Raw genomic sequence first — 25,612 nt, forward strand, 5'->3', positions numbered from 1 at the left:
ACAAATTATTGTGAAAAGAGCAACAGTGCAGCCATCCAGACAGAAAACACATTGGGACTATGCAACAATACCACATACTTAGAAGCAGAATGCAAATACATTTTGGGTCTCCAGCATGGGGGCAGAATGTAAATTTAGTGTGAAAAAGGGTGAAGACTGAACACAAGGAACATAAAATTGCATCTCAGGAGCACAATAGAAGCTTAGTGGAGTGTGATGGCCTGGCAAAACATACAGTGACAGAGTGACAATTCAAATGAAGATAGGGAGCATGGATCATGTGCCAATCCGATTGCATAATATGAACTTACTGATAATGTGGAATGCAGTGGGATGAGTGATAGTGTGACTATCCAGGGAAAGAAGAATGTTGTGCTAGTGTGACTAACCTGGGAGATAAACAAGAGTCGGAGGAAACAATTACCAGTAAGGGGCTACATTTGTAGCCCTGTGCAACAACAGTCAGATTTATGAGTAATGCAATGATCACTGTAGAGCCTGTAATTTACCTGGGTAAAACATGCAGATAAACTCTGATACATATAGGACTAGGTGTCGTCAGCATGCAATTTCCAGTTTTATGAGTGTCAACTTGGGTCTATAAGGTTGTTAATGCTTCTGGTAAATATTGCATATTAGGGAAATGTTATGTACCGAATACAGCTGCTCCCCCTCTGTGCTCAATCATAATCAACGTCATAGTAACGATCATAATCCATAGAAATAATAGGGATATGGTGAGAATATTGCAACCTCATAGCAGAACAACACTATGATGAGGTGAATTTAATATCTGCATATATTCACGCTGAATGAGTGGCTATGGAAAACAAAGAGACAAGTGTCATGTGTAACATTCATTAGCAATTCATCCTTACTGAAACAAGCGTGCATTTCCACTTTGCCAAGTCAAAGGTTCTTTCCGTGGAAGCTGAAATAGTAGTTGGTAAAAAAAGAAATATATGTAAGTAAAAGTGAATAGCAAGCAACATTTAAAAGGCAATGTGCTTACATACCAAGCACTAGCAGAAGTAGATTCACACAATTAAAAGTGTGCAAAATGTGTTTGTTAGCTCAGCCTGTCATGGGAATTGAGTTCAAGGTCATTAGTTGTTCAGGTGCCCTTGATGTCACTCTTAGCTCCTTATATCTGGTTGTAATTTTAGGTTTATATATTCTGGTTTCCTTTCTTATATAACAGAAAGGTCACCACACCACTTGTTTGCAGAAAATCAGTTTATTACAGAGCTACTGCCAATAAGCATTTCAGCTGTCAGACGAAGACTTGATCACATAGGGGATCGCTGTTGTGGTTCAGAGTAAAAAAGTGCATATGTGCTCTAAAATTAAATACACATAGAAAAATACTTCTTTATTATATCAAAGACCAAAATATTTTGTAACACTTCTTAATTTGCTATAATACCCAATGTACCCCAATATAGTCCTAGGTAGTTGCACAAGCTTTTACCCACATTTGTCCTACCTTACTCTTCATAACAGTTCTGGCCCTGACCTTTTACCTAGTTTGGTGCTGCATAAATGTTGCTTATTTTTTAAAAAAAACTAGCCTAATTTATTATGCATGAGGATTCTTAGTATCACAGCAGGATTACAATCTTCTGCATAATAACTCTGTATAAGAGTCACCACTATCGTCATCCTTGGCTGACATGCCCACAGTACCATGGCACATCTAGGTAGAACCCCTGATGGTACCTTTTAGGTATATAAGTACCACATCTTTGCTGGGCAAGCCGGAGGAGAAAAAGATTCTATGCTGACACGAGACGCTGAAGTCCCTGCATGCAGACACTCCAGTTAGCAGTCGTCTGACATTACTTGTGGGTTGTCCACTCGAGACCAAGATGGGGTCCTTTGCTTTCTCACATCAGGTATTGGGGTTTGGTCTTTCCTAGGAGGTTCCAACATACATGCTAGGTACACTTAGGTACATCTAGTTAGGGTTTGCATCGTAGGAGTACGCACTATTAACTTCATGTATTTATATGTCTGCATATATTCACTATTTTAGCACCATGGTAGAATTCTACTTTTTATTTACTCTATTGGAGCTTGTAATCGTCTATATCTGTTTCTGTCTCGTGGTTGTTGCAGCACATGTATTTTATGCTAGAATGACTCTGGTTCAATAAATACTTATTGAAAACGTCCCCACCATTTAGTCTGTGTATCTCTCTAAGATAAAGTGAGCACAAGTGACCAAGCAAAAAGTATTGTACTGTTTCCATGATCTCTGAGGGGTCAGGGTTCTCATGTTCGATAGTTGCCAGAAACTATTCTCTCCTTTGTAAGGTTGTGGGGCGTATAGTGGCACTGTGAGCTAGCTGGTCTACATACTAACATATCCTTTGGGGGTGTCTGGTATCAGTCTGGACACCAATCCCTTAGTTTATGTTGTCTAAAACGTGGAGATCCTTTATAGATTTGTAGGAACTACCCGACTAATTCACATAAGTGACATTATAATGTGCAATTAATTCTACCTTACTAAAACACAATAAAACACTTCTGCATGATATCTGCTACACAGGCTGAAATATAAATCTTGTTTTTCAGAAAACAAGGGTGTCTAACCTTACAGAAATATGTATCAACCAATTTATTAACAACATAATATCACAAACTTTTCTAAATGTTCCTCCATGTGAACTTCTCACATAGTAGGATTCAATTAGGCAACATTTAAAACATTACTTTTAACTGCAACATATGGTTGTACCAGAGTTCTAACATTTCTTTCATATTAATTGCTGTGAAATACCCTGGTCATCCTTAGTCATCCCACAAACAATGTTATGCCAGAGTAGACTAATCTAACCTACCATGTACCCTGACTAATAACTACTTCTAATACAAACGCAGATAGAGCGTTTGGTGTTTATAAATGTGTGTGCAAAATCTCTTCTGTATTGAGGCCACCAGGGGTTTCAAGTTTAGTCATTAGAAGAGTTGGTGCGCATGAGTTGTTACAATAAGTCACAATTGAAATAATAGAAAAGGTGCCAAAACAGGTAGTGCTCTAAAATAATGTTGACCTTGGATATACTGAAGATTTTTTTTTCTATGTTTATGGAATTTTTTGGCACATATGTACTTAAAAACACTGAATCAAGATGCCGCATTCTTATGTGATCAAGGCTGCGTCTGACAGATGAAGCGCTTCATGGCAGAAGCTTTGTATGAAACTGATTTTTTCGGCAAACCAATGTGTCAACGGCCTTTCTGTTATATGAAGAAGTAACCCAGAACTTGCAAGAAGATAGCTGACTCAGTTTCTGTTATTGCCGTTTTTGTTTTGGAGTATGGCATTGGCCAGCTACAAAGAAAGACTGTGACTATTTCTTTTTTGCTTACTTATACAAGCCTTCAGCCAGACCTCCTCATCTGCTGGTCTAACGTGTCCTATCATTCACATTCTCTTTTGTCCTCCACAGCATACATCATGGGCCAATTCTGCCTTTGGCTAAATTCACTGTGAACAATGGTGTTCTGCTTTTTCACAAGGAGCACATCCACACACAAATTATTTTCATTTATTTCCAGGGACAACAATAAGAATGTGAGCTTTTGAGACCATAAACAGTATTTTTATCTTGGTATGTACCTGGCATCACCTCCCACAATACAAGTTTATAAAAACAGTGAAAAAAACATGAGTGGACAAGGTCTAAAAACTAGCAGCCAACACCAGACTTAATGGTTTTGTCATTGGTCAATGGTTGTTTGAAATGTCATTAATTCTTGTTTAAATTGTGTGCTCACTGGTTCCTGCTTTGGGGTCTCACCTTCTAAATATGTTATCAGCGGGGGGATCTTCATTCTGAGGAGTTTTGCTAGAAATGGGTAATTTGCAGGAATCAGGCGCTCGAGGAGAGCCAAGACTGAAGTTCCCCTTTCAACATCCCAGCGAGGATATGAAGAAATTACCTGAAAAACCACAACAAAGAATTTAGAAAGTGATTCTTTTGTGAGTTCCTATTCTCTAGCCTTTAAAACTTCTGGAAATGCTACCTTGTTCTCTGCGCAGTACTTAGTAACAACCACATTTTGGCTGTTTCTGTACAATGTAAGTAGCATATCGTACTGATAACCAATTGACTGGAAATAAAACCATCAAATTCAAAAGGATAAAAGCTGAGTTGAATTCAAGATCTCTATTAGCAGGTTGCATAGAAATGGCAGCAAACAACTTGGTAAGAGGGATCTGGTGGAATATGATGGGGGTGGAATGTGATACTCACCAGCAATCTTATGAAGAGTCTGTGTATTGGAATTTCTTCAGCTGTTTAGGTACAAAAGAACGAAGACATGTCATACTCAATCCATAAATTACTGAGCAATACTTGCCAAAGGAAGACATATGGCTGACACATACACTTAGGACACCCATTAGTACCTGTAAAGAAGGTGATGGGTGGCATTTCAATGAGCCTCTAGTGGTCATGAGGATGCTTTGCAATTCCTGCAAATACTGGCAAAGGCACCCCTACCACTAAGGAGCGCCCAGGGGTGTACAGTACCTTGACAGCCTATGCTGCAATTCTCTTCCTCCCTCCCTTAGCGGTTGCTGTCAAGGAATGAAAGCTGGAGGAGGCGCTACCTAAGCTGCCATGCACAGGTTCCTGCTACAGCTTTCATTGAGGGATAGAAGACTCCAGTGGGATAAGAGAGAATGCGTCAGGAGCCATGGACGTACTTTACATCCTGAAGGACCATGGAAAAATGGGAGCCATTTTCTGACAGCGGATACTCCAGAAGAAAAGAGGACTCCAGAACATGTTCTTGCATATCTATTTTCTAATAAGGTTAACGGCCTGGGGCAAGCAAGAACGAGCACATATTTTGCCTGTTCAATTCTGCTCAGGACTCCTAACCTGAGTGACAAATAAATAGACTATGATACCATCTGCCCAGGTCACTTGCACTTTATCAACACATCCACTGGAAAGTTGAGCGTGGAGAGCTAATTGAAACCCTGGAATTATAGCAATTATAGGTATTCACCGCCAGATGCGAATCTCCTTCATAACCTTGGAGTCAGTCAAAATATTTATTTTCACTTACCATCATTGAGCATGCATCCCTGCTTACAAGTGAGGGCCAATAACTAGCATTTTAGTCTGGAGCTGAAGTCCAAAATGTTGAACCAGAAACATTGCAGAGACAAATATCATAACTAAAAGTAACTCCGTGGAGAAATAAAATACATCCCTGTTGCGTTCGGCAAAAGTAACAACACATAAATAAGTACCATACCCAGCAGGGCATGATCAACATACTATACAGAAGTAACATCATGGAGAGCAAGAATACTCCAAGGTTTGAAGAGGAGCATTAGAGCCCTGGGTAGCCTCATTGTGTGTGGCAACCTGGTACAGTTAGTACATTGCATTTAGGGGGTTGGAGAATTAACCAGACTAAGAGCAGAAACAAACTGGAAAGCAACTTTATGTCTGGCAAACTACAAAAAGTATATAGGGATTATTTACAAGCCCCTTGTGCCACCTGTGCATCACTTTTTGAGACACACCAGCAGTGCAACCTGCTGCTCCATATTTACAAGGACAGGTAAAGCCACCCTGCGTGGCTTTTAATGCCCTTGTAAATATGGCCCCTTTACACACAACACTTTGTGTGTAACAGTTGTGCCATGGGTTTTGCTGTGAGATTTCCTACACAACACCCACGGCTTCTGCCGCATTTGCAGATTTACAAGAAATAGTACACCTGGAAATGTGTCAGAATGCTACACCTCCCCAGGGGGAGATATAGGGAGGTGTAACAAGAACAAATGTTTTTGTTTCTCCTCGTTGTTTACCTCTTTCTACGCGTACTGCATACTGCAGAACATTTAGGAAGAGGAAATTACCTATTGTGATTGTTTTTGTGCATAAAGGTATGCCTAACTGCATAAAAACAAAGATATGCCTTACTGCACAAAAACAATCATCCGTGTGACGCAGCCCCTCTTGCACCATGGTACAAGCGTGCCTTCATAGGTGCATGGCAGCTAATTATGCACCAGCACTGGGAGAGCACAGGGATCCATTATATAATTGTAGATATGAAGCATCCCGGTGCTTAGGAATTAACGCAGCGTGGCACAGCCAAATGGCTGGAGGCACAGCAATTAGTTAATTCCTTGTGAATAAGGCTCAAAGCGAGCAGAAACATCAGCACAGATACATATATCTCTTTGAAATATTGACACCCACATTCTATAGTAACTCAACCATAACATCCTGAGCTAATGGACTGGTTCTTCAACTCATGCCTGATCATGACAAAGTAAGAGGGGATCTGGGGAGTGGAGGAGGAAGCATTAACCACTTTCAATGGTAGATCCCACTGTGTCAATGAGTAGGATGCTTAAGACTCACCACATTCATGAAAGTTGATGCTTGCTTTCTCATCTACAACAAGTAGCATCTGGCACAGTGCTGGCACAGATGAAGTATAGTCATCTTCCAGCATGTAGCTCAAAATCTCTTTCCAAAATCCCTGCAAGAAAGAGCAGCAAATGTATTATTAGTATTATTAGCATTTAATAAGGCTGCATTCCCACAGATAAACAGTCATAGCCGGTGGGAGGGTTTTTGGTGGGTCTTCTGGAGATGGGGCTACATTTGAATTATCCCCTTCCTGATACCATTCCTTGCTGATGGGGTCCAAGACAGATTGCTGGTATTACAATGATGTGGCACTGACCCTGTTCAATGCTACAATCTGTGATTCTATATCCGAGCAAATATTTGCAGAGAATGAGTGCAACATTTATTCTCCAAAAACACTGCGAGTGAGCTGCTTTGTAAATGATCTCATTATCTGCTGTTATCCTCATAACATTCACAAAACAGAACTATCTTTATAAATGTGCCAGAGTGTGCAAAGCTATGGCTGGGAATGAACGACCCTGTTGATATGAAATATTGGTGCTTGATGTATCATCGGGCAAGTAGCAAATAGGAGATGCAGATTGAGTAGCTATGTTTTGCAATGTGACTGATGTGCCATGCAATCTCGTTTCAAAGTGGCTATTTAGAATAATTTGGAAAACCTACTGCCTCATTAAAAAAAATGAGGTAGGATTTGACAATCTTCTATGAATGCCGGAAATGCTGGGAATGAGGACTGCATGGGACAGCAGACCTCTATCACTGCAGCAGAGTAAACAGACTTTACATCGCGTCTCAAATCACGCTGTGCCTTATCAACTTGGTACAAACCACTAATGATAATAATAATAATGAGATTTATAGAGCACATAGCTGTGTCAGCTGCGTGTCCCAGCACTGGGGTATCAGTCCTATTATACAGAGTAAGAATATGAATTCCCCTAATCTAAGTTAGCGTGAAAAAACATGTTTTTAAATTCTTGCGATATCGTATTTCAGATATTTCTTGCCTAAGCCAAAGTGGTACGGAGTTCCACATCTTGCCTGCCAAGTAGTTGAAGGAATCGCCTCCAATGTGAGCACTTTTGATTCTGGAGATAGATGCAAGAGAGGCATCAGCTGATCTCAGATTTCTTTTAGGAAGATAAGGTGTGATCAGAGGTGAAGATATTTAGGGCCTTTATGATTGAGAATCTTGTGACAATAGCACATGGCTTTGAAATATACCCAATGCCTTAACAGAAGCCAGAGCAGCATTGGTAGAGCTGGGGCCGATGGTGAGTGTCTAGGCAGATAAAATTGCAGCCAAGCTGCCATATTCTGCACCCACTGTCGTCTTCTTCATCATGTCTTTGACACTCCGAGATACAGAACAATGCAGTAATACAGTCTCAACATGATTAAAGACTGGACCACTGTCTTTCTGGCAGCTTCTGGCAGGAAGATAAAATGTTTTTAAGGTATTTAAGATCCCAACACATTGCCCTGCAAGACTTGTAATTGCTGTACGTGCCCTAATGTGTCTTTTCAATGCATTCCTTTATCAAGCAAGCCAATACAACCACTTCCCTGAAGGAAATGCGTTGTTGGACTAATGTTGGACTTTAAGTCCAACTCTTCCCTATAGTTGCACAGACTGGAGTTGGAATAGTAAATACTATTCCAAAGTCTAGTGCTTTCCCTAAGGCAAATCATGGTAACGACTTGGGTGGAAAAGGAATGCATTTTAAACATGCATTCATGGTTCAGATCACTATGTGCATATTTCCCACATACAAACCTGCAGCATGGAGAGCTTTACTAAAACATGCTATTATGTGAGTTAGAGGATAATGAAGATAACCTGGGAATTGAGGAGTCTTTGGACATTCTGCAATTTATATTTTGTACACTTCTAGTTTATTGACCCACCTTATTTCACATCCTTCTCACTTACCTCGTCAGTATTTTTATGGCGTAATGCAATTCTTTTGAGGAGCTGAGAGATTTGGATGTGGATGGTCTCTTCTTCAACATCAGAATCAGGATCCATGTTACTAGTGCCCTGTGAAAATGTGGAAAAGCAAGAGAAGTAAAGTAACATATTTTCACAATATTTTCAATGTGTTTTCTCTCCTCATGGAGGTTCAAGAGATTTGAGAGTGAAAACATCACAATTTTCAAATCAAGGTTGTAAACACAGAGATAACCTCTTGGCTTAAATTCAAATGTGAAATTAAAACCACTAGTCCCAAACATGTAAATAAAAATGTATAAATGAGGTTATGCACCCATGTTCCGCTCTACAGAGTATAAAAGTATATGGTCATTTGGCGGAGAAGTGTATAGCATTCATATACAGTCAAAATACCGATGGACTCACTTATAATATGTAAGGTTCTGATGCACTGGGCACTACATCTGAGACATTGCACCTCTGGCACCACAAGGTAGTCTCTCTTGCTCACTACACAGATTGTGATGCCCCATGAGCCCTCCCCTTGCTGCTTGATGGGGAAGTATCTGCTACATTATGGTACTTCTTACACTCAATAAGACAAAAACATACCGGGAACTGCATTTTTGGGAGGCAGTGTTGTTATGAAATACTGATTTGAAGTATGTTTGTGCTACTTTGTGTAGGATTTGGTAGTTTGCCCTGTTAGGCATTTCGACGATAAAGCGGGGTATGTAACAGAAAGGATCCCACTAGATAATGTAGTATCAGTGAAAAACACAGCTTATCAGTGCATTCATTGAGTGCCCATGTGCCTTGCCCAATCACCCAAGAAATTTCCCAGTTAGCCCTGGCAAAGTCTAAGGGCCAGTTGTCTCACATATGCTGGATTGTGTGGTAGGCCTATGTACTGCATGGGAGCACTGCTGGTGAGACGTGTATGGAGCGAGTCCCATTCTCACAGTGTTTGAGCATCTTATTTCTTTGCACTCATGCCAGTCAACATGTGCATCAGGTTACTAAGTTGGGATCTAGGTATTCAAGCACCATTGTTACAATGCGATGCAACATAAGTACAGGCATCTGAATTGTTCCTGACATGATGCCTCAGGCCTGTGGTAAAAAAAACTATGGACAGTGTCTGGCTCATCTATTAGTTGAGCTTAATGGGAACCCAAGAGTAAGACTAGGCATGGACTGCAGACACTCTGGATTATGGTCAGGCCCCAAGGAGATGGATACCAGACGTCATCAGTGGTGCTCAATCCCCACACATATTACTGAGCATGGACTTGAGTTGTGCATCTTGGTACAACTACTCTGTAACATGGATGCATTTGCCAAGCTTGAGGAAGTCCTACCTGGTTCACAGTGATCAAGAAGGTCATGACACCTCTGCTGTTATGGAGGAATTGGTGAGACCATAAGCCACTGTGGCCTACTCTTCCAGCGACACTGACAAAGCCTAGAATACTGCAGTTTTCAGACATCATGCCACCTGCCATTGCCCATGCTGTCATATATCACCTGCAGCCCCACAAGCACCGGTGAAGAGCACTGATCCAACACCCATTCCTGGCCCCTAGTCAGATGACAGGTGTTTCCTCCAGCTACTAGAGGGATCACTGACAGAATTTCGACCTCAGAAATATCGACCTACAAGAATATCGAGTCAACAATATCGAGGGCAAAAATATCGACATCCTATCTACAACATGGTAAGTACAAAAATATTGAAAAAATAATATCGATGTAAAAAATATCGATGTTAAAAATATAGTTATTTTTTTTTATATATATAAATGTAAAAGTAAGTATATAACACTAATAAATAAAATATACATATTTAAAAGTATCTAATAATGTTTAAAATTAATAAATAATACATATATATTAATAATACATTAATTAAATATATACAGTAAAGATATAATATATATGTATTGAACAATAAGTATTAATAATTAATTTACTAATTTATAAATTAATGAAATATATTCTAATTTACTAATACATTTACAAACATAAAACAATAACATAAATAAAATGTAAGTAATATAAAAAATAAAATAAACATGTGATATTTTAACAATTAATTATATAAAACGTTGGATAGCGTGAGGGTAAAAATTACTATTCCTACTGCAGAGAGTGGAACAGTAGGGAAAGCGTTTGATAGCGTAGGGATAAAATTACTATTCCCACTCCAGAGAGTGCAACAGTCGAGAAAACTGACCCTGAACCCAAAAAACACGCCTTTACCCACGAACTGAAAACTGACCCTGAACACTAAAAATACCCCTTTACCCAAAAACTGAAAACTGACCCTGAACCCTAAAAATACCCCTTTACCCAACAACTGAAAACTGACCCTGAACCCTAAAAATACCCCTTTACCCAAAAACTGAAAACTGACCCTGAACCCTAAAAATACCCCTTTACCCAAGAACTGAAAACTGACCCTGAACCCTAAAAATACCCCTTTACCCAAGAACTAAAAACTGACCCTGAACTCTAAAAATACCCCTTTACCCATGAACTGAAAACTGACCCTTAACCCTAAAAATACCCCTTTACCCAAGAACTGAAAACTGACCCTGAACCCTAAAAATACCCCTTTACCCATGAACTGAAAACTGACCCTGAGCCCTAAAAATACCCCTTTACCCATGAACTGAAAACTGACCCTGAACCCTAAAAATACCCCTTTACCCAAAAACTGAAAACTGACCCTGAACCCTAAAAATACCCCTCTACCCAAAAACTGAAAATTGACCCTGTACACTAAAAATACCCCTTTACCCAAAAACCCCAAAATGACCCTGAACCCTAAAAATACTCCTTAACCCAAAGTTAAATAATATTATTTAATTAGCAATTAATAATTAATTAACAATAACAATAAAGTAAATATATTAGCACATAAGCTGTAATTAATATAATTTAATGATTAATATCATATTTCGCCCAATATTAATTAACAGTAACTAAAAATGATATATAAATAAATTACTCTAATTAATGTAATTAACGAATTAATATTATTTAATTACTAATTTAAAATATGTTCACAATTATATTAATTAATTAACTAATTAATATTAATTATTTGCCAATTAATTAGTTATAAATATTAAAAAACATATATTAATTAATTAATTAATATTAAATTACTCCCCACCCTATTCCCCTATAAACCCACATCCCGCTACAGAAAATATATATCAATTAATCAATTAATTATTTCCCAATTAATCAATATTAATTAGCAAATAATTATAATTAATTAATTAATCCTACTAATTATTAATCAACTTACCATAATTAAATTACTTCCCACCCTATTCCCCTATAAACCCACAACCCGCTCCGGTACTAAAACATCAAATTTCCTTATAAATTTATGTATTATTATAGAAAATGTATACACATATAATAGTAATTATTTTAAATACTTAAATTAAACATGTAACACATACATAATAAAAAAACTATAAAATAATACAAATATCGATATTAGTGTCATCGAAATTATTAACATCGATATATATGCTATCGATATTACTAACTTCGATATTACTTACATCGATATTAAGTATATCGATATTACTTACCTTGGGTCGATATTCTGTCCTACGATATTCTTGCCTTCGATATTATGCTCCTTCGATATTTCAGACTCGATATTATGGTAGGTCGATATTTCCAACTCGATATTTTGACTGTCTACCCTACTGGAGATAGGATCAAAGTGTAAGTGCCCAAAGGACTTGAGATGCTCCAAGAAAGGAAAGAAACCGAAGAAGTGCCCAATACAGAATCCTACATGAGGCCTGTGGAAGAGGAGGGCAATGAAGGAGAAAGAGAATAACTAAAGGATATTATCAGACCACTTTCTGAAACTCGTTGTTCACAACAGTGGACGATTTTGCACAACATAAGATCAGGATAAAAGTTATAAAATGGCAGAAGTGCCACAGTACGAATCAAACCAGCTGCAATAGTTGAACTTTGGGACAACGACTCCACTTGCATTTGACATCACTAACTCAGACCCCACAATAGTAAGGGTACACTAGGTTACACTTTTCACAATAATGGAAAAACCATAGATTGGGTGTACTGGAATATGACTCTTGAAGTGAAAGCTATAAGTAAATTCACTTGAGTGGTTTGGTTCACATCATGGGCACCCAAGAATAACAAGACATCAAGAAAAGGCATGTACAGCGTTAGCACGGATGGGCAGCTGCTGAATTTCAGGTGCAAATATAAGCAGACAAATGGATAAGGGACACCCATAAAAGTGACGGAGGGAGAAAGACGCACTGGAGTGGAAGTAGGGAACATCAAGCTCAAATGAAGAACATGAATGTCAAGGTGAGCCTATGGGAACTAGCGAGAGGGACATGATGTCTATATTCCACCACCAGGGGCAAATATGTGACACTGCCGATGTATATTATATGGTAAAGTAACTACATTGGGGCACAAGGGGGCTAAAAGGTCCACGTATTTCTTGTGTACTGACTACTGTTGCTGTTTCCTAACACATTCACCTACCCAAATATGTACATCTGCCACTTACCTGCTCTTTGATAAGGAGGCTAGTTTTTTTAAGCACATAATCCATCACAGCTCTTCCGTTCACATCATAAAAACCTTTGGCTGTTAAACTGGACATTAAACTTAAAGTGGCAAGAATAACCTGTAATTAAGAAAAAAGGTAAGCATGCTTAGTGAGAAACCCTTTTGGTGTGTGAATAGGAGAAAATCACACATTCCAGTGAGAAAGTAGCAAGTAGCAAGGGAGTGTGAGAAAACCATACATTCTCTCCTTCCTTTTGTCCGCAGAGTAGACAGATATACATTTTTATGTGTGGAAAGCCAGTACCTGGATACAACCTTTTAAAGTATGTTGCAAAAAGGGCTATTATGACACTCTGAGAATGAAACTAGAGTCAATTTAATTAAACTGCTTTTACAAAGTGTCTGACTGAAGTGTGATTGAGGGAATATTCAAATATTCCAGGTGGGCTACACCGATAGGTGCCTGAGATTTGATAAAAGATTTAAAAAAAACATTGCAAAATATGCCTAGGTAGGTTACAACCTACATAAAAGCTCTCAGGACCTGATATTGATTACAAAAATGCAAATGAGAATTCAATAGGCTGTGGATTCCACTGCTGAGGGAATTTTAAAAAACTTAGAGTCGTCTGTGGGAAGAATGATGGCTGCTGTCTAACTCCACCTGTAAGATTGAGCAGACATCCCAACACTGACAGCAGATAACAATGGGTTGCAGTACTTGGAGTTCATTGTCCCACAACTTCTTGTTTGGTTGATCCATATCACTTTCAAGAAGTCGTTTTGGCTCAAGACCGTAAATAGTCACAGTCTCCTGTATCCAGTATTGACATAAAATTCACATCCCTAACATGGTTCTGTACGCTGTATATTTGCACAATCTGGCTACAATGGCTTCAACTGCCAAAGAATACATCCATGCTTGATTTCTGTGATTCTAACATTCCTAGCAAAGTCCTGTCTCTGATGTTCCTGGTTTAATCTGAAAAATATCTAAGGATAACTTGGTTAAAAATGACAAACCCAACACACCTCTCAAAGAGAATCCAATAGAGACAAAGTTATGGCAATACAGCCTTTTGTTCGTTATCAAAAGAAAACAGCTTTGTTGATTTTCCTTTGTGCCTATGTCCTGTGCTTGCTAACATGCTGAACATGGTGATTCTGATACTGAGTTACTTGCTTTCTCCATGGCACTGAAGTCAGGCACATTGTGGACATATATGGCATCAAGAAAGTCAAATATATTCCAATTTCTACATAAAATACATCTTTTATATCACAATCAGACTTTTCAAACGTGCACATTGAATATTATCCTGTATTTTCGATCAACGTTTGGTGAGATTTCGCTGAGACATAGCCCAAATATTATTCTTGGTAGAGATATTTGAAATACCTTACACCACGGTTGTTAAAGATTTGAGGAGATATTAATATTCTGAACTTCAAAACCCCATATTTGATCATGAACATTTTCCTCCTCAGTGAGGGGTATTACAGATCAACTCGATGTGAAATACAGACCAAATATGTTAACAGCGGATAAGAATTTTCTTTTAACACACATTTATTAATCAATTAGAGATCAGCAACCTCTGGGATTGGGTCTGAAAATAATGCATTGACACAGACTAGGGCAGGAAAACTGGGATATGTCCACTTGGACAGGGAGACAATGGAACATAAGACACACTGAACTGACAGAAATGGCTGGAGGTTGCATGACCCACCACCTCCACTGAAGACTTGCCTTGGAGAAAGTCAACAGATTGTGGTGTGCAAACCACAGCTCTGAGTCCATGTAAGTAGGACTACTGCACCATGCAAAAACTGCATCACTTTAATTAGATTGAGTTGCTAATTATGAAAGTGCTTTAACACACATATATTAGCTTGATGGTACCTTGCGATTGTCATCCTCAAGCACGTGACGGACAGCATCCAGATAAAAGGCACCTTCTGAATCTATTAAATAAAGCCATACACCAAATGTTCATAACACATAGATATTGACTTTGACTAGTAAGATCAAGATTAATACATAAGTAGTGAAGTTTCCACTATCAACTGTGATTACTACCCTGAGGGTCCTGTCTTTCAGTGTTGGTGTGTGAGTCTGTGACTGTGAGTCCCATGGGGCTATCAATGCCTTCCTGTTTCGCCGTGCATGTCTGTGTCATCATTTTTCCGTCCATCACCACCCCCTTTTGTGTCATCATGTACCACTGAGCGTGTCTGTGTCGACCTGTTCCATATTTTATTTCCCTTTTTGTTCCTGTCCAGTGTCTATGTCAGGATCGGTTTTCACAGTGTCCCTGTCCCATTAATGGCTCACAATGGAAACAATTAACCGAAAAGAAAACAGTGGCACTCCTTTATTCCTTCACCATGATTCACATAATTGAAGTTGATATAAGCAAGACTTTATTCGTAAAATTGCAGTGCTCTACCAGGAAAAGTTGACAGTTAATGTAGCTGAAGAATATAAAATTGAAGTATTTTGCTTATAGCTGCACCATGTTGGACAAGTAAGGGAGTAAGTTGGGAATACACCTTAGGAGTCCAGATTCTTTGACAAGCATTATATCCCTTTAACTATTTTCCCTGCCTATATCACACACTGCCACCCACCCACTGACAGTCTTACCAGTTTCCGAAAGGAGCTTGCAGAGCAGCTGTAATGTTGTGGCACGGGACTCTGCACCTATCTGCATCAAGCTACTTTCAAAATATTTAAGGACCTCACTAGAGTGAGAATGGGCTGCAAGAGTAAAGTGAAAAGAAAACATAGACATAATTGAAAAATAACACAGCATAAAATTATGCAAGAAGGAACTCAACGCCGGGGAGCAGCCCATCAAGGCCATTCTTCAACCCATGTCCAGGAGGTATGTTATTAATGGTCTGATACATTTAAAGATTATCTTACGAGCACATGGTACTCATGTGACTACTATAGCTGTATATAGTAAACTGGGCACCATATTCCAGTAGCAAGCCAACAAATGTACTGGGAAGGGAGATAATTACTGAAGCAATAGTAGCTTTTAAGATGATCAAGTTACGTGCAGGGCAGTGTACAGAAATTAATGTTACAGAGTACCTGATCCCTAGTAAAGGCCAATACATACTTGCAGTATCACAAATGTATACATACATACATTTATGACCAACTCACTCAGTGACAGGATAATAGCCGTGGACAACTTGAGTGGGTCTTCTGTTTCATCGGAAGCCCCACTTGAGGGTGTGCAGATCTGCCAATAACAAAGCCATAATAAATAATAATGGAAGCTAGGCTATCTGAAAGCCAATCCCATACATCCAAACAGCGAATAACTTCCAGTGGGGGAATGAAAGCATAGGAGTTTGTCAGGACTTGTGATCCATACCACGCTACAGAAAAATTAATTGTGTGGAATACAGCATATTCATGGTGCCCGATATTGGTGGAAGTGCAAATTCTCAGTTGCCACTCTAAGATGGATGCCTTAGTTTCCTATGGTTTTTGGATAGTTTGTAGATTCAGAAGTCTGGCGAGATTGCAGAAGGTAGTGGTACTTAAAGCATTTTAACAAAGCTGGCACTAGTGGCGGCTATTCAAGGTAATCAAGACGAAGGCTGTTGTTACACTTCATCTTGGTTTATCTCTGGGGATGGTAAAGCTGTTCCCCTTTTGCGTGCTACGGTGTCTGGCCAGCATAGTGGGTTGCATGCTTTTCAGAGCAGGCCTTTTTTGCTTCACTTTTTGCCCATTTTGCGTCCCAGGTCTCTAGTCAGCAGAGTGGGGAGCAAGTGTTTCTGTCGGTGGCTTCATTAGGGCCTTTTTCTGTTCTCACCGCCACTCGCTGGTCCTGCTGTAGCACTTAATTTTTTATTTTTTTTTACCGGCATTCAGTTCTCGCACTTTGGTCCTCATCAGAGATGCTTGTCTTTTGTTTTCCATTCATCCCAGATTCCACGTGCCAGCATTGTTATTTGTAATTTCATGCTTTTGGCCGTCAAGTTGTGCACCTGTTTTCAGAGGGCCTTCTTATATGTGGACTGAGGTCTTGAATGCTTCAAGTTTGGATTGTAAGGATATTCCAGAAATGTTGTGCATTTGGATTATTTGAACTAAATTGTGGGGTAGTTTCTGCACATATTGACTTTAGGAACCTTAGCGGGATAAATACTGAATTTCCTTTGATTGATGGCATTAATCAAACGTATATGATATAGCCTTATTATTATTAAATATATAGATTTAAGATTGGATGTACCGTTGTTGGGAATGTCATGAAGAGTCCAGTATATGTTATATAATAAAGTCTAACTGGACAATTGAACCTTCGAGATAAGCTTTGTTAGTATTATGTCTCTGTTGTAAACCATTGTTATTGGGTACAGCTTTTTTCTTTCAGGGCTACATCCTTGGTGTCCTCCCTGGGTCCCTTCCCTTTCCCTGTCACTCTACCTATTATCAGAGCCAGAGCTGCCGAGAGGCAGACTTATGGGGGTTCTTGCAGAGGAGCTCTCAACACTGACAGATTTATATCCATTGTCTTCTTTCTTTGCATCCTAGAAGCAAATTGGTTCATATAGGATTTTTATGGATTATAATTTAATATTTTACGCAAGAGAGATCCCAAATGTTGCCCTTTAAAAACACTCCTACTATAAATTGGATTAAGGTAGAAACTTTATTTGTTACAATATGTTACACAGGAAATGTCTGTCGCCTCCCACTGAAATACTTTGTTTGTCCTCATGTATATACTTACCAGGTGATGCAGGACGGCAAGCACGGTTGGCACAGTTCCATTCAGCGCTCTGCAACTCTTAGTAACAGCTGCCTTGATGCATAACTCAAGGGTCTGCAAGGAGATAAGAAAATTAAGATGAGGTCAAAGGGCAGTTTGTGTAAATAATGATGGTCAGTGGTAAATTACAAACTTCAAAGTGTAAATTCTGTCTGAATGTAAGAGTGAGTTGGTGTGTGAATGAGCTCTCTTGGTACTAATTCAAAATACATATGACCACAAGTAGATTTTGACAGATGACCGTGCTTATGTCTAATTTTCTCTTTCCTGGTTGCTCTGTTTTCTTGACTCACAGTGCCTTAAGATCTCTCAGATCCACATAGTGATTTCTGTAGAGGTTATCTGTTGAAGTCAGATGTTGGATTTTAGTCCATCAAGGAACCAGAAGATAACATGTTCAGCATTTAACAGGGGCATGCCCTAACACATGTAGCCTAGACTCACTTGTCATCGTAGGCCCTGTATTCTTAGCCACTGTTGATGATGGCCCTTGCCTTGGTTGTCCTAGTTCTCTTGGTGATTCTAGTTCTCTTGGTTGTCTGCTACTCCTTCTTCTTATGGCACTGTCTAGATCCTCTTGGCCATCTTAGTCCCTTCCTTCATGGCCTTGGTCTTCCTGCTCCTGATCTTCCTGCTGGTCTTGGTCTTAATGGTACCTATCAGTTTTGTTGATCTCTCTTTCCTTTTCAAATCATCATTCTGCCTTTGCTTTTCCTGTCCCTAGTTCTCCTGATGCGTGTCCCATTGTGATTCCCTTGATAATTGTGTCCTCTTGGTGGACCTGGTAATCCTAGTGCTCCTGGACTTCCTGGTTGCCCTGGTCCCTCTACTCCTCTTCGTCAATCTCCTCTTCCTGGTCTTCCACCTATAGGTTTTCCTCTTCATGCTCCTGGTTTACCAGGTCTTCCTTTTCATAGTTCTCCTAATCTTCGTATTGATGTTTATGTTCTCCTTTTTCTAGGTCTCTTCCTCCTGTTCATCCTCTTATTCTTCTTTCCCTTCTGACAACTCATATTTTCCTCAAAATCATCCTCCTGGTCTTCATCTACATATTCTTGATCCTGGTCTTCTAGGTATTGGTCATTGGCCATAAGTGGCCCTTATCCTCCTGAGATCCTACTTCTGTTGAAAGGATTATCTTTACCATGGCGCTTATTGCTGTGTCCCTCCTAGTTGTTCTTCTGGTGCTCTTGCCCTTGTGTTCTTCAATCTTTTCATTCTTCTGGTCCCAGTCCTGCTGGTCCTCATGATCTTCATTGTCCTTATGCTCATGGTCCAGCTAATCTTGGTCATCCTCTTCCAAGGTCCTCTGGATCCTCTGGTGCTGTTACTCCTAGCAATCCTGGAGTTGGCCCTCAGGTTTTTCATGGTGGTCATGGTGGTGGCTGCTGTTCTGGACCTCCTAGCCTCCGCTTTCTCTTCATGGTCTTCTTCCTCTTACTGGTCTCCCTCCTCCTGGTTTTCCTCCTTATTTTCCTAGTCTTCTTAGAAATCCTTTTCCTTTTCTTCCTGGTCTTGATCCTCTTGGTTTTCCTAGTTCTTGGACATGGTATTATTGGTACCCTGTTGGTTCAAGTTTTCCAAATCCTTCTGGTGGTCCTGGAGTTTCTAAACTTCTTGGCTGTCCTGGACCCTCACCTCCCCTTCTACTTATCCTCATGGCCATCTTCCTCCTCCTCATTCTGTGTAGGGTCCTCACAGTGGTGTAGATTCTCCATGTTGACTGCCCATATGCTTCCTTCTTGTTCTGGTGGTCCTGGTCCTCCTGATGACCCTCCCTTTCCACTTGCACATCCTTCTTCTCCATTCCATTCCAAAGTAGCTTTATTTGAAGTATACTCATAAAAGCACAAAACAAACAACATTTAGATACAGTTAAAAATGCCTTGGCTGGATAGTTAAAAATGTTTGATAAAACTTAGATCTCAGAGCAAATGGACGAGATAAAAGTTACACCCAGTAAAAATAATCAATTACGTTCAGTGGCCAGGCTAGGGAAGTTAAAATTAATGCTCACCAAAGAATTACCCAGATTTAGGTTTCAGCCTTATAGCCCACACCCATCCTAGGTATTTGGCTACCGCTATTGTGATAAATGGTAAAGTGCTGGTGCGCATAAGCCTTTCCGCTTCGGCGCTCCTTAATGTGCCAAGTAGTTTGCACACTGGAGCCAGCCAAACTCGCCTAGGGAGTGCATAGGCGGGACAGGCAAAAAGCAGGTGGGCAACTGTTTTGTTATGACTCCCACAGGCAGGACAGATGTTATCACTTGTGGGAGTCCACTTGGACATAAGGGACTTTAAAGGTAAGGAGCCTGCCCTGAGTTGGAAGTAAAGCTTCCTATCTCTCGGCCTGGTGATATTATACCAATAGGATTCTAATCTGGGTGTGAGTTTTGTTTCTAAGAAGATTCCCACCATAGAAGATGAGTCAGAGTTACTCCAAGCAATAAAAGCAGCCCACTCCCAATACTTCTCTTTTAGGATGTTTTTAGAGGGAAAAGAAGCCTATAATGGGTTCTCCCGTAGCATTCTCATTCCCAGGCCAATCAGGCTATTCCTAACACCTCTTAACCAACCGATGTTGTGGAAGGCATCAGATTGTATTACATCTGGAAAACCTGAAGCACATGATGAGAGTTCAGGTGTCGTTCACAACCTGCGCCAATATAAAATTGGACGCAACTTGGCGACATCAATAATAGCTTTTCTACCCAAATCATATCTAAGTGGCTTAAGAGGGGTGCTTTGTGGGAGATTTGTAATGCTACAGAGGAACTTATTTTCAGAAAGAGTTAAAGGAGCTGCTTTCTCAAACCCCCATAATTCGGCGCCATAAAGCGCGGAGCTAACAGCTTTAGATTCATAAACTTGGAGGACTGGTCTAATTGGTTTTGTTAGAGACCTTTTATGCTCCAGACTTAAATCTCCCATAACTTGTTGATGTTTCAGGGCTGCTAAATCTATATGGCAGTCCCACTTAAGGTTCTTCTCTAACTGTATACCCAAATAGGTAAAAGCCCTGACCAGTTCAAGTGGTTGTTTATTCATAAAAACCCTCCCCTTAAAACTTTGATGTGGATTAAATGCCATTAATTTCATTTTTGACACATTAACATCCAGGCCACGAGCAGCACAAAAATCTTCAAAAAATGATAGAGCTCGCTGGAGGCCACTAGGAGTCTTGGAAATAATTAATGTGTCATCTGCAAACATTAAAATTGGAATTTTTACACCTGCTACAGAAGGGGCATCTGTATTCACTGGCAACAAACGGTCCACTGTTCCATTAATATACAAAGAGAATAACGTTGGTGCCATGGCGCAGCCTTGCCATACCCCTCGTTCAACCGGAAACTGGGTGTGACCATACCCTGCCCTCCCTAGCGATTCTAGCATGATTGCCCTCGTGTAGCCTCATTACGAAGGTTAGGATGTCGTCCGAAAGGCCTAATTCCCTCAACGTTACCCATAACCGGGAACGGGGGACAAGGTCAAAAGCTGAACGTAGATCAACAAAGGCAGCATAAAGGCTGCCCTTGCCCAATGTCACAGTCTTCCACTATAAAAGAATAAAATGAATGACTTGATCAATGGTGCTAGTGTATTTATAGAAACCATCTTGGAAAGGGGATAATATACTATTCTCTTCAATCCAGTCTAAGATATTGTTCAGGATCAACCTCCCAACTACCTTCTGAATTGTATCTATCAAGCTGATTGGTCTGTAATTCCCCGGTTGAGTTTTTTCTCCTTTTTTATATACTGGAAGTATCACAGCCCCTTTCCAGGAAACCGGGATTGGGCACCCTGGGCCGTTGCATTTGCCATCAACAAGATGTATCTACCCCATCGTATTTTGTCGTAGAGGAACACATCCGCAGGGACACCATCGGGTCCTGGTGCTCTACCTCCAGCAACTGCACTAAGAGCTGCTAAAACTTCTTTGTCATTAAAAGCCTCATCAGTATAAAAAAACATAACTAACTTCTTCCATTTGATCATCTAAAGGGTTACACGCATATTGGGGCCTAAAGTAATTAACCCATCCTTCATGAGAGACATGAGTTAGGGGCTGATCAGGTTGACCTCCTCTGCCTCACTTAATAATAATCCAGAATATTTTGGTATTATTCTGCAAAGTAGCTTCTTTTAGGTCCTGCCATCTAAGCTCATCCCATAGGCACTTGGCTTTATGGATAGCTTTTTTGTATTCATATCTTGCAGTACGGACAGTACCCATTTCCCCAACCCTGATAGCATTGCCAAGGGTAATTCTTGCTTGCATACCGTCATTGTTATACCACTGAAAGGGTTTGGAGTCAGCTAGTTTCTGGCTTCTATGGTGCTTAATAAAGTGGCTACTTGTACTTCTTCTCCTCTTTGGCCTCCTGGTTCTGGTCCTTCTGGTCTACTTAATCCTACTTATTCTCCTGGTTTTACTGATCCTCCTCTTTGTCTTGGGCATGTTGGGCCTTATGTCCTTGGGGTCTCAGTTATCCTGGTCGACTGTGGTTTTTGGCAGCCTGATCCTCCAGGTTTTTCCCATGGCCCTCCTGCTATTGCTTTCTCTTCATTATCTTGGAAATCCAGTTCCGTGTGTTCCTAATCCTGCTAGTGATCTTGGTCCTCCTCCGCCTCCATTCAGTTGTACTGAACTTTTTGTCCTCCTCTTCTGTTTGACCTCCCTTTCACCCTCCTGTTTCTCCCTGTTCATCCTACAGGTCCTCTAGTTATCTGCCTGCTTCTCCAAGTGATCCACACTCCACTAATGTAGTCTCATCCAAAGTCAGCAAAATACACCCTCAAGCCAAAGGGCACACTTAATGTGCCATGGGTGGATGAACACAATTGGAAATACATTTCCCCCTTTTTTCCTGTTAGATAGTAAAATACGGACATAATTGGGGTGCTCCTCTAAAACCTGGATCCATGTATGCGCCGCTACATCTGTTTCACTATTAACAGATGTGGACCAGGATTGCTCAAAGTCCCTCTTGCACCCCTGCACACTGTGAACCATGGGAGTACAGAGGAGCCTAAAAGGATAGTGTTTGCTTATGAGAATCAAAGGCAACGTGGAGGCAGAAGCTGCAACACAGAAGATTGGTGACGACTAATAGCAGTTTTAGAAACACATTTAGCTACACAGATGCTAATGAGGAGAATGATCACCTGCAATGAAGTCTTGGAAGACTCATTGGGGGAACAACCTCAAATTATGTATATGGTCAATATGCCATACAACAAAATTCTGTCATGTTTTTATGTTTGTAACTGGTATTCAAATTTTTATTACAAGTGGAGACTGTCAAAAGAAGGACTTGTAAGGAAATGTAAACATCCTGTCCTTTTAACTCTAAGTGCTCAGACCTAGCAGAAACTGTTCAACTTAGAGCCTCAACATTAATCTACAATTCTCAAGCATCAAAAACAATAGTTCTGTGGAAATGAAAATTGGCAGATTGGAGACGTAATGATTCTAATAGTGTGTCCACCAAGGTCTACGTCACTCTTGCTTTTTCAGCTAATACAGTTCGCACGTCTCTAGCTATGGACTCTTTCCTTTGCTAATATTTGTTTTTATAGCAACTAAAAGAAGAATTCTATAATTCCAACACATTATTGATTACCAACATGATACATTTCCAGTGCTCCTCTTAAGACTTCACTGTTTTACCTGTATGTTCTGTCACCAGGAGTGCAATGCAAAGTCATGGGGCTCCTTACTGAAGGTCATTTGTAAATTTACTTGTATTTCACAGGGTGTAAGCAGCCTCTCAGACTAGAGAAGATGCAATGGCACACTGTTTGTTATAAGAGGTCACTAGGGCTTTAGTAAGCCCAATTACCGCTTGGGACCTATTTCAGGGCTCTAGTGAATGAAGATCTGCTGTTTTATTATGATTAACGCATCAAGATGGAGCGTCATTATGCTCAATTTCACTTCCATAACCAACTTTTACTTACCCAGTATCACAACAAAAGGTGAAGCAAATTTCAGCACTTTTGATGTTTATTTAATTCTAGCACAATTGCTTTGGTACACATTTCTCCTTTATTAATCTCGATTTCATATGTAACAAATACAAATGTGCATTTTGCTTCTCTGGCTGCCTTCATGGATTGTGTACTAATTACAATTGAGTTGGTTCAGTATTTGGAATTAATGTTGGAAAACTATATTCCCTGTAATCCCTTCATCTCCCAAAACAATACACCAGCTCAAAACTGAAAAAATGACCAGGCGCGAATGTGTCAAATAGTGGGGAATTACAGTCCGAATTGGTGTGGTGGTTTTATTTCTCAGGGGTAAACTTGGAATCATACATTTTTCCTACATCCCAAAATTTCGAATACCCACAGCATTGGTACTGTCGGGGGCGGAATGCCAATATGTTGGCCTAATGTACATATGATGGAGGCCTGAACCATCTCACAACTCCACCTGTGGTGTAACTAACTCACCAATGGAACCCTGTAGTTCTGTATTCAACCCTCATTTCTCAATAATGTAGTGTTTCATTGCAGCTAATCTCTCATTATGGGATACAGTGTTCATTATGAGTGGATCATTTGGGATTGGTTGAAGTGGCAAGCATGGGCAGCAAATAAAGGTCACACTCACCGTGAGCAAACGAAATGCCATATCAGCAGGCAGCTGGGACTGGAGCCTTTCAACTTCATTGACCAACCAAGGAAGCTCCTTATCTAGTTGCTCCTCTGGCAGAACGGAGGCCAAATGTCCCAGAGTGGTGATGACCTGTCCCCAGACCTGTTAAGATAAATGACACCAGGTTTTCAGTTCCACACACTAGACATTACCTACTTAGAAAAGATGAGCCACATGTGGAAGTAGAGGGTTCCTGGAGAGGCAGCTGCACTTGACATCTGTTCAGTAGGAAGTGATTATGTCATTCAAGGCAGTGGTTTGTTTCACTGGCAGAATATTCCAATAGACAAAACTGATTCTCTAAAATAGAAATGTTATCCATGAATTTGTTTCGCTCTTGTCTTATTTGGATGAGGTTTCCCCACCCACTTTCTCTATTTTCTCCCTCTCCCCAGCTCTTTAAAAAAAATATAATTTCTTTGCCTCCTATTCATGGACAGGTTGTGGTAGACATAGAAAATACACTACTGCAGCTGCAATTTTATTAAATTGCCCTAGAATCTAATTCTGTCACTTTCTTTTTCAAAAATACTTCTTACACTTACTTTTCCCTAATACTTAAATATTATAGCATGGTTTAGCTTTGATTTTGTTTTATATATCTGACCTGATAGGAATTTGATACTTGGTCGGGTACAATAAAGGTTTTTACACATTTTATTCACCTACATAAATAGAGATCACAAGTCTGGGTCAAGAGAATGAATTTCATATTTTTTTGTCTTTAATCAAATGAAGTATATATGCAAAGGCAGATGAAGGGGCAGTCAATGTGTATGCATTAGTTATCTCACAAAACGTAATAGCTCTAAACCTTCATCCACTGCACTCTGTTCTTTTCCCACTTTACCAACTCACCTCCTGGAGACTGGGGATGGTTTCAAGAAGAAATACCTTACAGGTTGAGTAGGCTTCAAAGAAAAGTGTGACTAGAGGAGTGTCTACACTGGAAGCAAACTGGCCTGATAACATCTCAATGACTGCACAAAAATAAAAAAATACAGTTAAGTTCAAAGGCTTAAGTGTTGCATTAATCTACACATGTACCACCTTGTCTGGTAGTGCATAGGACATACTGAGCAAAAACAGTGCAATGCGTCTGCTGATAGGAAATGATTTTTAGCAGGTATTAGACTCAATTCACATAGGTATTCTCTGACTGTCATAGATACTGTAATGGTATCCATTTC

General features: G+C 39.9%; 1 protein-coding gene across 1 annotated transcript in view; it reads right to left on the reverse strand.

The window, feature by feature from the left end:
* LOC147683467 (maestro heat-like repeat-containing protein family member 1) overlaps positions 1-25,394 on the reverse strand; it is a 69,202-nt gene extending 43,808 nt beyond the window's left edge. Inside the window, exons 1-12 of the mRNA XM_086944854.1 lie at positions 25,281-25,394; positions 24,378-24,524; positions 17,712-17,804; positions 16,127-16,205; positions 15,596-15,709; positions 14,852-14,913; positions 12,944-13,063; positions 8,356-8,463; positions 6,405-6,525; positions 4,266-4,306; positions 3,810-3,951; positions 879-931 (exon numbers count right to left, since the gene is read on the reverse strand). Of these exons, the coding sequence (XP_086800980.1) occupies positions 879-931; positions 3,810-3,951; positions 4,266-4,306; positions 6,405-6,525; positions 8,356-8,463; positions 12,944-13,063; positions 14,852-14,913; positions 15,596-15,709; positions 16,127-16,205; positions 17,712-17,804; positions 24,378-24,524; positions 25,281-25,394 (1,194 nt within the window). The remainder of the gene's footprint in view (positions 1-878; positions 932-3,809; positions 3,952-4,265; positions 4,307-6,404; positions 6,526-8,355; positions 8,464-12,943; positions 13,064-14,851; positions 14,914-15,595; positions 15,710-16,126; positions 16,206-17,711; positions 17,805-24,377; positions 24,525-25,280) is intronic.
* Positions 25,395-25,612: the final 218 nt, after the last annotated feature.

Source organism: Lissotriton vulgaris, chromosome 11 (assembly GCF_964263255.1).
Source record: "Lissotriton vulgaris chromosome 11, aLisVul1.2, whole genome shotgun sequence".
NCBI classification, from domain to species: domain Eukaryota; kingdom Metazoa; phylum Chordata; class Amphibia; order Caudata; family Salamandridae; genus Lissotriton; species Lissotriton vulgaris.